At 29.9% G+C, this 15,147-nt stretch overlaps 1 protein-coding gene across 1 annotated transcript; it reads right to left on the bottom strand.

The window, feature by feature from the left end:
- Positions 1-1,848: 1,848 nt before the first annotated feature.
- Positions 1,849-14,050, bottom strand: LOC100198455 (protein NipSnap homolog 1). Its single transcript, XM_065807465.1, has 9 exons — positions 13,733-14,050; positions 8,181-8,226; positions 7,925-8,019; positions 7,628-7,698; positions 3,604-3,744; positions 3,493-3,524; positions 3,166-3,254; positions 2,975-3,058; positions 1,849-2,116 (listed from the first exon to the last, which is right to left on the bottom strand). The coding sequence occupies exons 1-9, from the start codon at positions 13,947-13,949 to the stop codon at positions 2,052-2,054; spliced, it is 840 nt and encodes a 279-aa protein (XP_065663537.1). The 5' UTR covers positions 13,950-14,050; the 3' UTR covers positions 1,849-2,051.
- Between the last annotated feature and the right edge of the window lie 1,097 nt (positions 14,051-15,147).

Genomic DNA, 15,147 nt, shown 5'->3' with positions numbered 1-15,147 from the left:
AACACTTCTGCAAGACAATTACAGTATGTTGTTCGAACCACAAGCTTTAGAAGAGTCTAAGCAGGAAATCACTTTAGATACAGTAGCTGGAGTGATACGAATGTCAAGCAATGGATCAACCTGTTTGACAATAATATTAGGTAGAACGCAACAAGTGGAATCAAGAGATGATATTGATAAAAAGTTCTTAGCAAACAATTCAGCTATGTCTTTAGGTGTGGTGATTAAGTTTGATCCAGATAAGGGAGGTGGGTTTAAAGATTTGCCCTTATTATTGATACTATTAAAGATTCTCCTAATTTTTGAGATGAAATACGAGATTTCATGACCTGAGAATAGCGAGCTTTGGCTTTGACAAAAACATTTTACAATGATTTCTAGCAGTAATAAACAGACGTCTGTTTTCTGGAGAATTGTTTAGCTGAAAAATATGGAAGTAACGGTTTCGATTGGCAATCGCAGCAGCACAATGTGAGGAAAACCATGGAGGAGAGTGAGGCTTGATCTGGAATTGTCAAAAGGGAATAAAAGATTCCGTGCCAGCCTGAATCCACGAAGTTATGTAAGAAGCACACTTGTCAACAGAAAGACGAAAGAATTATATATTGTCTTATAATTGTCAACAGGAAGACGAAAGAGTTATATGAGACATTTTTATATTTATTTATAAATAATAGGATTTGATGTATACTGTTTTTAAACTTAAAAAAGTAACCCAAGTCTAGTTTTATTTTAACATAAAGATAAACTCTTCTAGTTTTAAAATATATTAGGTTTTAAAGCCTGAAAATTTAAATAAGCGCTTAATTATCCATTTTTAGTAGTATACATAGCCATAAAATCAAGTCTGAGTTTCCGTGTGTTTAGAGATACCAAAATTTAAAAATTTAACTGTCGTGAAAAAATACTTTTTCCATGATATTTAAATCAATTTAAATAATGGAATACCAATTATACACCGTTATCGCAAAGCTATAAGCTACTTTTTTAGGATATGGTTAAAAAACAACAACAATAAAAGCGAAATAACGATATCTTTTTTAATAAAAATTGCGCATGCGCATTAAAAAATGCCGCGATTGTTCAATATTAAACCACCGTGTACCAGGCAGTAAAACAAAATTTTACATTTAAGTATCAAAAGCGCTATGGCAACTTTTCATTTACATAAACAATTAAAATATTTTAATAATAATAAAAAATAATTAAATATTTAAAAATAATAATTAAAAGTAATGTATATTTTATCATCACCGAAGAGTCGATGACTATAATTTCATTGTGAAAAAAAAAATTAATTACGTATATCTTAAACATTTACACGATATATTTTATCATTTATTATTACAATATATGTGTTCATTTAAAATTTATAAATGACAATATGATAAAAACATTTTGAAATGCATCGAATACAGCAGGGATTCCCAGCCCTGTGCCCGCGGAATGATTTGTATGTACCCGCCACTATTCAACAGTGTAAAACATTTTTATCTATTTGTAAGGGTTTTAATTTTTTTGAGTGGCTAGATTTATTAAATACGTTCCTATGTTTGCGATATTGTATGTATAAGTGGTTCCTTTGCTGACAGTACTTGTCGGAACTTGTTTAGTGGCGTTGTCAGACACTAGTCTCGAACGGGGAGTACTATTTGCACATCACTTTTTGTATACGCAGAAAACCTAAAGTAGTCACGTGCTCGTACCGTTCCGAATAAAAATAGGTGGTGCCAATTACCCTACCGATATTTAAGAATGTGCTTTAGAGTACAAAAAGGTTTGAAACTCTTGGAATACAGCATACAAATTTTGGGCATAATTATTTATATATCAAGAAAAACAAACAAATATTTAGCAAAAATGTTATACTTTTAAGGCGGTGTTACATGTTTATGTATATATGAAATAACAAATATCGCTTTTTGTTTTGGTGAGAATCGCGTATTTAAATAGCATTTAAACATGCTTAAAAATGTATGTATTAAAAAAAATTCAATCTTTACGTTGAGTATAAAGACTCACGAAAAACGACAACATTTTATGTAAAAACATTACTGCATTGGAGAACTCGATATAGGCTGTAAGACGCGAGCTTCCATCGATCGAACTAACGGTACTAAAATAAAACATCTGCATATTTTAATATTTAAATAAAAATATTGTAGATTAAAAACATTAGTAAAATTTAGTATAATAGAACGGATGATGTAAAAAAAGAATTTGTTCTAACATTAAAATTTGCATGTTTTTATGGTTGTTTGTCTGTTAAGCTTAACCAGATAATTTTTGCTTTTGTAATCAATACTTTCGAAAATTTAAATAGCATAATTGGAAAACGGTTGATAATTTTTTTAACTGTATTATTAACAATTTTTTAAATTTGATTTACTTTAAAAATACACAAATGCACCAGCAATGAATCTTTCAAATGCACAAGCAATGAAATTTTCATATGCACTAGCAATGAACTTTTTAAACATGCTATTTGGATTAAAGTTTAATTTTACTGTTCATATTTTTATGAATGGAATCCTATTTTACAATCATATCTTGAAAAATACCTCCATAACGAATACTTCTATCTTTGAAGCAACGAAAGACCTTATTTCTAATTGAAATGTAATGTCTAAAAAGATCACGTCTAAAACACGTCTTATACCCACTGGACGTGTTTTAGACGTCTATAAAACGTAATGATATGTTTTGTTGCGTGTTTTGATCTTTAAAATGTTTTGTACCCATAGAGGGGGGCGGGGTACTAGCACATGTGAGTTCAAGTTGTTCAGCTAACTGAATTATTATTTGCTAAACAATTTAAAACAAATGAAATCAGTCAAATCTAAAGCAATACCTTATGTAAGAATTTGTCTTAAATATGTTTAAATCTGTTTAAATCATGTAATATATTAATGAATAACAATTATTTAATTATTAATAAATCAATATTGATTCAAATATAAATGAAGCAACATACTTGTTCCTGCAACAAGATCATCCCATCCAGGTGCCTCCCACATGTCTTCTCTCTGCTTTTTGCGATGTTCCAAATCATTGTATGCTAAAGTAGAAGAACCAAATGCAATAAAGAACAAAAACAAAAGAGCTTGAGTATTAATTTTTAAAATGATGTTTTGTACTTCAAAAATATATCTATATTTAATTTACCCCACATGTGATGAACTTCATAAAGATCTCCAACTTGAGAGAAAAAGCCACCTACTGCATCTTTTCGTCGAATTTGAATAGCTGATCCCCTTTTATTTTAAATAAATACAACATTACTTTTTGATCAATCACTGAGCCTTAATTAAAACCAAAGCTGAGCAGAGTTATATTCAAACTACTTTTTATTTAACTTTTGCATAGCTTCTGGGCCCCATAGCACTCTTGCATAGCTTCTTAGGGCCCCATAGCACTCTTGGAACTATTAAACCTGTAAAAGTCAATGCCTGCATGAGCTAAATGGTAAATAAAAACTAAAAAAACTTTTACCATTTGTTTCCCCACTCTATCAAAGTACCTGGCTAAAAATATAAATACCTAGGTTAAAACAGATTTTTTTTATCTGTAAATTAATTTAAAATTAAGAAAAAAAAATCAAACCTTAAGTCTATAACTTCTTAACTCATAGATGTGAGATGGACCTCGTGGTTGAGGAGTTCCCCAAAAACTAAATTCTTGAAGTAGTTGGTTTTTTCTGCTTTTTAACCAATGACCTCTCACTTGTTCATACTCTTGATATTCCTATAATAATTCACAGGATTCAAAACAAAACATAGTTTTTCAAATATAAAATAATAAAAAATAGTTAACAATAATACAAAAAACAACCTCAGCAAAAAGAATATTCTTTTTATTGGGCATATACCTACCTGTCAATTTACCTTTTTATATATAAAATCAAGTTATAGCTTTCTGAGTTTTCTTTCATTAGCTTTTGCTTAGCTTTTCATTATATCGCTTTTCTTTTTTTTCTTCTTATTTTCCTTCTTCTGAGATACTACACTCTTTTCTTTGTCTCTAGCCACAGTTTTACCTTGTTCACCTTAATGTTGTCCAGATCATGCTATAATCTCACAAAAACTTTTATCTCATATTTCAACAAACTTTTATTGCAATTCTTACTACTACCATAAAGGTAACTGAGATGCATGAATTTCTCTTTTAGATGGATTAAGCTAGATATGGAAACTTTTATTCCATCTTATTGGTTTTTTTACCCCATAATTTTCTCTTTCTTGTGCTGCCATTTTTATTTCTAACCATTTTTTTTTTATCTTTTCAACAAGAACAATTCTCTGGAAAGTCAATGTCATTTTACTATTACAAGAAATTGATGCAAGAAGGTATTGTCTAAGGTAAAAGGTTAATGATTGGATGCAAAAAGGTATTGTCTGACAATAAAAAGGTATTGTTTAACAATAAGAAGGTATTGTCTGACATTAAAAAAGTATTGTCTGACAATAAGATCAAATAGTCTCAGACTACTAAAGTTTGTGTTTTATTTATGAAATTAGAGACTTGTGAAAAATATATAATAATAGCATTAAGTAAGACAATTCTAACATTTCATTTGTCGTACATGAATCTGATCGAATAACAAAGAATAAAGCAGAAACATTTGCACAAAAATTTTTATCTAATTCATCTCTTGAATCTAGTGGTCAAACTCTTCCCGCTATCCTGAAGAAACAGGTTAACCTACTGTTAGACATCCAAATTATTTGTGGTGCCAACAATACTTCTGCTAGCCTTGTCTCTTCAAATCAGGTTTTAGTTTTAAAATCTCTTTAAATCAGGTTTTAGCTTTATTTATTAATACTAAACCTTCTGCTTGTTTAGTTAAGACCAATACACCAAACATGTTGTACACCTTGCAAGATATTGATTCTAACAGCAAAATTTTGTATACAAACAAAGATTACAAGAAAAAAATTTTCACCCTACCCCCTTTCCTTTAATATTATGCAACGTCAACATGTCGAACAAGTCAAAAATTAAATAAGCATTAAAATACCCATAAGTCTTAGAAATGTCCAGAATTCTTTTTATCACTCTCTAAACTATTTATTAAGTACTAAAATATTGTTTACCATGGTTACCATAACTGAATCTTGCTTACCATGGTTACCATAACTGATTCTTGCTTTTTAAAGTTAGCATCTGCTAAGGTTGCCTCTTTGTAGTGGTCGCTATTTTCTTATTCCTGATTCTATTCTCTACCTCCATAATCACTTATTTGTGTTTGTATGGATTACTGTTGTCATATTTGGGATGGTCCTCTTAAGAAACTCTATCTTTTAAAAAAGGTCTAAAATTGCATTTGATATAAAAATGTATAACATTTTAAATGTTGTCAGATCTACTCTAGCTTTCAAGCTTGAAGCTCTTTCCTATTGCCATAAAGTTGCATTTCTCTTTTCGACAATTACCTTGTTGCTTTTAGCTAAACTTTAATAGAAGTTACTTGCAGTCTTTTTTCTTTTGTGAATTCTTTTAAATAAAATAAGATTTCAATATACTTAAATCTGCAAGAATCTAAAACAAAAATATTTTGCTTCTGCTGTAATACATATTTTGAAAATCTTCATTGTCTCAAATCATTGAATTGGATTCAAGTGTTTGAAACTTTTCTAAGATACAAAATAAGTATTTAAAAGAAAAAAGGACTATTTTTGAAGTTTGAAGCAAAAGAATGTCAAAAATGTTTTTTCTCTTACAACCTTAAAAAGGAAAATACTCAGTTCAATCTAGATCAAAAAGGAGAGAGAAACATGTATATTCCAAAAGAGCAAAACCAAGCATTCTGGAAGTCAGTGGAAAATAAGGAAATTTAATTTAAGACGATACACAGTGGGCCAGATATTACACATATGATGTAATATCTGGCCCACACAAAATTTTTTTTTTTTTACTAAAACCCTTTATATGTCAAAAGAATCATTTTTTATTAAGATATATTTAATTTTATTATAAATTTTAGTTAAAGAGTTGCTAATACTAAAAATTTCAAATCATATAACTTCTTAAAATCGTGGAACTGAATAACAAACTCTTCTGGTGGAATAAACTTAAAATAAAAATTGATGCAACAAACTTTAAAAATAAAAATGCGCACTTACTTTGGAAAAAAAGAAAATTTATCACAAGATTTGAAACTCTATATCGATATTATTATATAATATATTTGAAATATATAGATAAATATATAGAAAATATAAATAAATATATAAATTTCAAATTCTATTATTGATATTTTTACATGTTCAAAACATTTTGAATAAGTCTGTAGATTATTTATAATCTCTATATATAATAATGTATTATTTTTATTTTTAATCTATTGGCCGCAGAGTCTGGGTGAATGATATTACAACGTTTTTATTATTATAAAGTCTACTGAGTTCTAAAGGTACTATACAAATAATCAACAGGCACTCTTCATTCGTCACTATTTTCATTTTAACTTACCTGTTTGTAAACACTATATCCTGTAGCACCATCAAAACAAGCATTGCATCTAAACGTCAGTTTAGTTAATTCCTTAGCATTGTGATTAGCACAGTAGTTTGTATATCACATAGCTTTTTAAGAGTGTATTTTAGAAGATCTTTTAGCGGTATTTTTACTGACTAGCCATCTATTTGAATGTTCTTTGGATAGCATTTAGCTTTTGAAGATCTTATACCATTATATAAAGGGTTTGTGGCACCCGTTTTTTTCAGCACTATTTCTTAGAGGCTGGTATGTTGATTTTGATATATTACCATTATAGTTAATAAAGTTTCATCAGGTGAATAGATCTAAGCAGGTTTAATGGGTTTTTTATTTCAAATTTCAGAAATTTGAAATAAAAAACCCATTAAACTCACTTCTTAGTTTCAATTTTATTGCATGAAGTAATTTATGGCTAAATAAAATATTACATTGTTAAGCTTATTCTTTTTGTTCTGTTACAAGCTTTTTCAAAAGAGCAACACGGTTTCCCAACTTCATTAATTGATGATTGATTAAATAGCTTGCAAACAATGATGTATTATCATTGTTTGCAGCTATTAACTTTTTATATTATAATTTTATAAAGTTTTTCACTCAGAATCCTCTAGTTTATTATCTGCAGAAACTAGAACAGGCATTAAAAGATACTATTATATTCAAAACAATTTTCAAAACTTTAAATGAGAGTATAACAAATATATTTTATTGTATGATTTTGAATATAATAAATATTTATTTTTTAGGTTTTGTCCACCACCTGGCCCACTGTGCAATGGATGAGGTGAAAGATAAAAGTGAATTAATAAAATGATAAAAGTATATTTTTCAAAAGTAATAAATCATTAAAATTAAATATTATATATATTAAAATAAAGAAATCAAATCAACTTAAAAAGATAAAGCATGTTGAATTAGGCAAATCAAATCTTTTAAATATAAATATTGATATATAAAGATTAAGCAAGCAAGTAAACTTAAGTAGAGAACTTTTATATTTACATAAATAGTTTTAAATAAATATTTTAAACAAGCCTTTTCTGCAATATAATCTTTCATAAACATAGTTAGCAATCCTAATAAAATTAGTCAGGCAGAAAGTTTGAAATAAATAACCTAACCAAAACATTACCTTGTTTCCATTCATATACCTAATGCTGTTCATTGCTCCATCATAGCCATCAGCATAAGACCAAATATGTACTAATAAAAAATAAAACATATTCAAAAAAATTACTTTTTTATAAATCTTATAACATAAATATTATGTTATTATTACAATGTTTTAATAATGAAAAGTCCAGAATGAAAAAAATCATAAAATTATTAGTGTCAAGATTTCTTTGAAAAAAATAAACTCTGCACTTTATGTTTATTTTTTACTAAAACTGATAAAAGACGTACTTAGTACTTTACTTAAAGAAATTACCTGCTTGGTCTAAGTCACCATACAATGTTGTCCAACTTCCTACCAATATTCCAGGAAAAGAGTTGCTATTTGATAAACTTGTCATCATCAATGCACTGAAAGATAAAATTTTGTAGTTAAAAAATATTCAAGAACTGAAAAAAAAATAATCATGTTTGGATTACTTCAATACAAATCCTCCTTACTGAAGGATGAATAATTGCAGTTTTTCTTTATACATTTTAACAACAAATGATTTTAAAACAAATTTAATTACGTTTCTTTCAAGTACTCTCTTCTAAACTCTGGCTTGACATTTTCAACTTTTGAAAAAAAAAAAAAAAATACAGTTAAAAAAATAATTTTAATAATTAAAACACTATTTTTTTATATATATATATGTTTTTTTTTTTGTTTTTTTTTTTAGAGAAAATTGCCCTAAAAAGTATAAAATATTTTTTTTTACCCATAGATGCCAAGAAGATAAAAGCATGCATGTAATAAAAGCATAAACGCTAGGAATTTTGTACAACAATTTTCAGAGTTTGACTTCTTGGTTTAAATTTTTGATTTAAAATAATTGTATGATTATAAAAAAGTTAGTTTATAAAAAACAAGAAACAATTTAAAAAAATGATGATAATAATAATAATAACAAGTGTTTTCTGCTCCATATATTCTTTCATTATTATATATTGGTTTTTCTGGTTTTTATATTTGACAAGATATATATACAAGATATCTCTTTGTAACAAAGATGTTTGCATATAGCTATTGCTATTGTAGATTGTCTTTGTATTTTCTTAATAATCTTTATAGGTGATCAAGTGCTGATTCCAGGTCTGATGTATGTTTTGTAAAGCTTGATCCATAACACTAATTTCCTTGATACAAATGTTTACTTTAGTATATTAAGTATTCTGTTAACCTTATTACTAACATAAGCATAATGTTAGTAATAAAGATTACATTCTAGGAAGAATTATATCTGCATTTTGCAAATGTCTTAAAAGATCAGCTATACATCTGAGCCCCTAAACTTTAAGAAAAAAAAACAGGCTTACAAGTGTTTCAAAAGAAACAAACTTACAAGTGTTTTTTTGCATCCAGCACTACAGTTAGTTAACATATACTAAACTTAATTTTTTGCCTGTGGTGATGCACACTAGTAAAAAGACCTAGTAAAAAACTTCAAAAGTTTAAAATAACTTTATTAGCACCTGTATTGTTCTTGCAACCCAAATATATTTGCATTTATTTTAATAGATACTAATAATTATTTTCCTCTAGACTAGATTCTCCAAAACTTCATCTGCATGTAAACCATCTTACTTTTCTACTTTTCTGAATGGAATAGTGAATTTCAACAAAGTTCATCTAAGATTCTTATGTAACCTGAAATATGCTGTTGTTAGTGTGTAATATATTATAAAAATATCAGTATAAAATTTCATCTTTTATGAATTCATATAAAAATTTCGAGTATAAAAAATATTTTTTTTTTTTAATAATAGTAAAGAAAATATGTTTTTTCCTTTTTAGTTGCTGGATTATAAACTACTCTAATTGAAAGTCCAAATGATGTCTTCACCTCAATGTTATGTTAAACTCAATGTTTTTATGTGCTAAGACTACTTGTTTTAAATGTTGTCTTGAGGTGTAAACAGATTCTTAAGGGGTAAACAGATTCTATCTGTTGACCAGCCTTGCACCCCTTCTTCATCTATTAGGCTGACACAGCTGTATTTACAATACATTATTTCCAGTTTAGGATGTCAAATGCTAGATCTTCTTGTCTCAACGCATGGGTTTTGCTTTTGTCTCTGTTTTTATGGCAAGGCAACTCATTCAATTATCTCTTAATGAGGGTACAGCTTTAAAACTCAGTTTTATGGTTCTGAGGCCGGCTGGTAGTCAGGTTTCCCAAACTCTGTGATAGCTCTCAGAGAGACTAATTCCATCAACAGCTGTAAAATATCAGAGTACTAACAGTGCCATGTTGCACATGGTGTCCATGTTCGTACTTTTGGTGTGCATTGTCAAGGCCATTCGGGAGCCCTTCGGGAACTCGTGGTCTTCAAAGTAACTTTTCTTCTGTTGAGTCTTATCTCTTGCAAAGTTCACCAGACCTACTTGATCTTTGTGTGACTAATTTGAGTTTGGCTGTCTCATCTTGTGATCTTAGTGTTGATAGTTATCTACCTTTAAATCGTAAAAATTCTAACTATCACATGCTTGGCCTGGGCATTTACATTCTAGGTTTGAATCCAGAGACTATTCTTATATGTGCTTTCATTTAACACCACTTCACTCTATCACCTTTATCTTTGTTCTATATCGCTCTCCTTCATCTCAAGATTGCACTCTTTTTGACGTTATTTCAGATCAAATTGACCAAGCCCTCTCTTTTTATCCTTTAGCCAATACCAGTGTTGTTGGTGACTTTAATGCTCATTACACTGAATGGCTTTGGTCTAGTGTCAGTGACTCTGCAGGCATTAAGGTCCATAACTTTTGCCTTTCTCAATCTCTAACTCAAATAGTCAACTTTCCTACTCATTTTCCAGGCAATCTAAATCATTTACCTTCTCTACTCGACTTATGTCTAGTTTCTGATCCTAGTTAATGCTCAGTTTCTCCACATTCACCCTTAGGTGCTTCTGATCACAGTTTGATCTCTCTAAATTATTATCTCATTCTTCTTCATCATCAGAATCCCCTTATCATTGTACCTATGCTGATATAGCTGTCAAACAGGTTGATCCATTGCTTGACATTCGCATCACTCCAGCTTCTGTATCTAGAAGGATTTCCTGCTTAGACTCTTCTACAGCTTGTGGTTGAGACAACATACATGTTATAGTCTTGCAGAAGTGTTCTCCAAAGCTGTCATCTATACTTTCAAAGCTATTAAACAAGTGCTTATCAGAGTTTTGTTTTCCAGCTTGCAGGAGAGTGGCATAATTCCTATCATAAGCAAGGTTTTTGAATCTTTAATTAACAACTACTTAATCTCTCAACTTGAATCTAATGACTTACTTTCTGATCATTAATATGGATTTTGATCTTCTTGTTCTACAGCTGATTTGCTAACAGTAATAACGGATAGATCTTATCGTGCATTAGATAAAGGTGGATAGGTTAGGGCTATCGCTCTTGACATTTCTAAAGCTTTTGATAAAGTTTGGCATCCTGGTCTTCTCCATAAGTTTTCTTCTTATGGTGTATCTGGTAACATCTTTAATATTATTGAATTCTTCCTTTCCAATCAAAGTATAAAAGTTGTCCTCAATGGACAGCACTCTTTTTCATACCCTATAACTTCAGGGGTTCTTTAAGGTTCTATCCTTTGCCCTAAGCTCTTTTTAATTTACATTAACGATCTTCCAGATATTCTCACATCTAAGGTGTTATTGTCCACTGATGATACTACTATTTACATATAAAAAGCCAACACTCTCTGATTGCTTGGAGGGGGATATTTGAGCTTGAAAAGGATCTCACTTCTTCTACAGCTCACATTGGCTGGTGAACTTTTATTCAGATAAAGCCCAATTTTTTTCAGTCAATCGTTACCACAACAATTTAGATCTTTCTATATTTATGAACAGTAATGTACTCAACAAGTCACCCTTCATCTTCTAGGATTCTACTTCCAATCTTTCTTAGAAGCCATATATTAAATCCATTGCAAAATAATATCTGCTAAGGTTGCATCTCTTTACAGTGCTCAACACTTTCTTACTCTGGTTTCTATTCTTTATCTCTATAAATCTCAAATCCATCCTTGTATGGAATATTGTTGCCATATATAGGGCTGATCTTCCAGTGATCCAAAGAGCTAGCATCTCTTAATTTACTATCCTTTTTTTTTTAAAAGTTCTTTGTTTTTTTTGCATACTTGCTAGCAGTTTCACAAATGAAACAATTACACCAAATCAAACTTATCAATGGTTCCTTAGCTAGATTAATGCCAGTGTAATAAAGCAATGTTGATAGATATCTTGTTGCAATCCTTTATTTTTAGGCAGCCATAGCACAGTGGTTAGTGTTTTGGCTCACAATCAAGAGGCCTAAGGTTTGACACTGGCTCTAGCCCATAAAGCACCATTGGTTAGGAAGTGTGAACTTTCTAGTTAAATACTCTTTCGCAGTGTTCTGTGAAAAGACCATAAGGACTTCTGGGAGCATCATAATAACCACACAAAAAAAATTTGACTTGTGCAGACATTTTCTGTGTCTCTACAAGAATCACATTTTATTATTGTAAAAAATATTATTTGAATCATAACCAGCCAATTGAGTGTGTTATGTGTACTAACCTTCTCTGAATAAAATATAGTAGTAAAATAAGTGGTTAATGTAGAAATATGAATAGAAATAACATATAAATAGTTTTTAAATTAAATGAGTAGTATTTGCATAAGCAATATTAAGTGTTTTTTTTTTCTGCTATTTTAAACTTGATTTTAATAGTTAGCTTTCCTGTTCTGTCATTTTTGAGTAGAATTCTTTAGAAAATCAGTAGCCCCTAATTCCATTCTATACTTTAAATAAAAGTGCACTAAAAAATACAATAAAAATTGTTCCACTAGTACCATGAAATGTCTTAAAATAAATTTTACCTTATCTGTTTATAGATATTTTGCAAATTCTTCAAATAAGCCTTATTGAATTCTTGGTCCAAATTAAGAGGGCACATTAACTCAACAAATGATATAACATCTGCACGTGTGCAGTTTAATGTCTATAGTTCCACATAATATCATTTTTTTAATGTATTAATGAATAAATAGTGACTTTTATTGTAGTAGGTCACTTTAACGAGCACCTCTTCTGTTAGTGTTGGTTCAATAAATATTTAGCCTGGATGTTCTGGATTGAGCAGGCTAGACTTTTAAGTTATGGAAATACTATGAGTAGTTAAGAAATTTTTTATATGGAAATCAGTAACTAAAAGAAATCAGTTTTCTGCTTCAATAAACGACAAAAGGACATTGTTTAGAAACTCATTTTATGTATGCAGATTTTTGGACTGGTAGTTTCTCTCTGTTGGCAAAGCTTATTTCCTTAAATGAAAATTAATCAATTTATTGTCTACAGCTTTTAATAGTTTAAACAATAACAGTTTGCTTAAACAACAACAGTCTAGCAGTTTGACTCTCTCTTGATCTAGAGTTGCAGAGAGAATTAAGTAGAAGTTTTTTTTGCCTTATTTTCTTTTTGTTTTCTCAAATGCCTTTAACTAGTATTTTCCTCAGTTTTCATCATTTCACTATCTTCTGTAGAATTGTTTTCAGAAACAGTTGAAACAAGCTATAAATTCAGAAACTGTTCAACTTTATTTGCTCAAGGTAGCTTGAAGTACTTGTTTGTTATATTCTTTATAAAAAAAAAAAACACTTTTCTACTTAGCATCTAGAATATCTTCATTAGCTGCTAGGATAGATAAGGAATAAAATATAGAAATAAAAAAAAGTTATTCTAAAAAGTGTTTAGATAAATGGTAAACAATTTTACTACATTTTTAAGATCAAATCTGAGGACTTTTCTTTGATTTTCAGTTCTATTTTAAACAACTTGTAATCATAAAATTATACTCATAAAAAATGCATTATATATTTTTTTAATCATTAAAGTAAACCTGAAAAGTAACCTTGTTGTTTTTTATTATTCAAAGAAATGGAAATAGCTCAGAACTTTAAAACCTAAATAAATATCTATTTAGTGATTTTATTATTAGCTAAATATATTTAAAAAAAAAATTTCCTACTCATTAAAATACTTAGTACAACATTTTATGATGTTTTGAAAAGTGTAACTACATACATTGTATTTCATATATAACTTTGTTTTGAGTCAAAACTTTTGAGTGAGCACTTTTATGAGGTGAAACAGGAGTAATGTCCATAAGTTTTTGAAAAAAACCTTTAGAGGAAGACTCATTTGAATAGCTTTTAACAGTGATGCTAAAAAAACGCAGTGCTTTAAATTTCTTCGAGAAAAGGTTTCCTATTAACAAAGAACCTTTTAATGTTGAGTTCATTTTCAGCTTAACTTGTTATATTTCTTGATTAATCAAATTATTAGTCGACGTTGATTGTATTTCTTGACTGGCATTGTTTATAAAGTAAATTCCTCCGCGAAAATGTGCCCACGTGCTCCGTGGTGGTTATTTTTGAGGAGGCTGAATAAGTGCGAATTTCATAACTGCGAATCTGCATAAGTGCGAAGCAGTTGCAAAGACTGGCATAAGTGCGAACTGGCACAATCGCGAACTGGCAGAAGTGCGCCGAAAGAATTTGCAAACATTGGCATAAGTGCGAACTGGCATAAGTGCGAACTGGCATAAGTGCGAATCAATTGCAAAAACTGGCATAAGTGCGAACTGGCACAAGCGCGAACTGGCATAAGTGCGCCGAAAGAATTTGCAAACATTGGCATAAGTGCGAACTGGCATAAGTGCGAACTGGCATAAGTGCGAAAAGTGTTTTTGCAAGTGATTCGCACTTATGCCAGCTCGCGCTTGTGCCAGTTCGCACTTATGCCAGTTCGCACTTATGCCAGTCGCACTTATGCAGATTCGCAGTTATGAAATTCGCACTTATTCAGTCGCCCCGTTATTTTTTAGTGGGCAAATTCAGGTTTCGCGTTATAAGGTTAAGCTTGGTTTCCAATAGTTGTAGAAATGTTGTGCAACAGTTGTGCGTTTTTGTTGTACAACAATTGTTGCCGAGATTGGTTTGTTTCTATTTCCGCAACCTTTGATTTACAACATAAATTTTGTTGTACAACCGACGTTAAGTTGTGCAACTTACGCAAGAAAACGTTTCCATTATAAAGCATTATTGTTGTACAACTGTTGTACGACATTTCTACAACCATTGGAAACCAAGCTTTAGGGTTAGGGTAAAACACCCCGTTTTCGCCACGTGGCCTAGTCGTCGCCACATGATCTTTAAATGATATATAGGATCTTCAAACTTTTGCTTGTTATAAAGCGATGATTTCTTTATAACAGGCGAAAGTTTGACTATCCTAACTTTAAAATTGAAGACACAGGATTCATTTGAAGACCAAGGTCGCATAGCGAACAATGGGTGTTTTACCCTATGTTATTTTTTTTTACGTCGACCAATTATTCATAAATGCAATACCGAAAACGCTGGCTTAAATTCGTATTTAACATTTAACAATTATATATATTGTTTAAACATATATTCTTATATGTATTATAAGAAAGT

This window comes from Hydra vulgaris, chromosome 10 (genome assembly GCF_038396675.1).
Source record: "Hydra vulgaris chromosome 10, alternate assembly HydraT2T_AEP".
NCBI classification, from domain to species: Eukaryota; Metazoa; Cnidaria; class Hydrozoa; order Anthoathecata; family Hydridae; genus Hydra; species Hydra vulgaris.
Note: the sequence above shows the minus strand (reverse complement) of the source record. Positions and strands in the feature narration are given on the sequence as shown.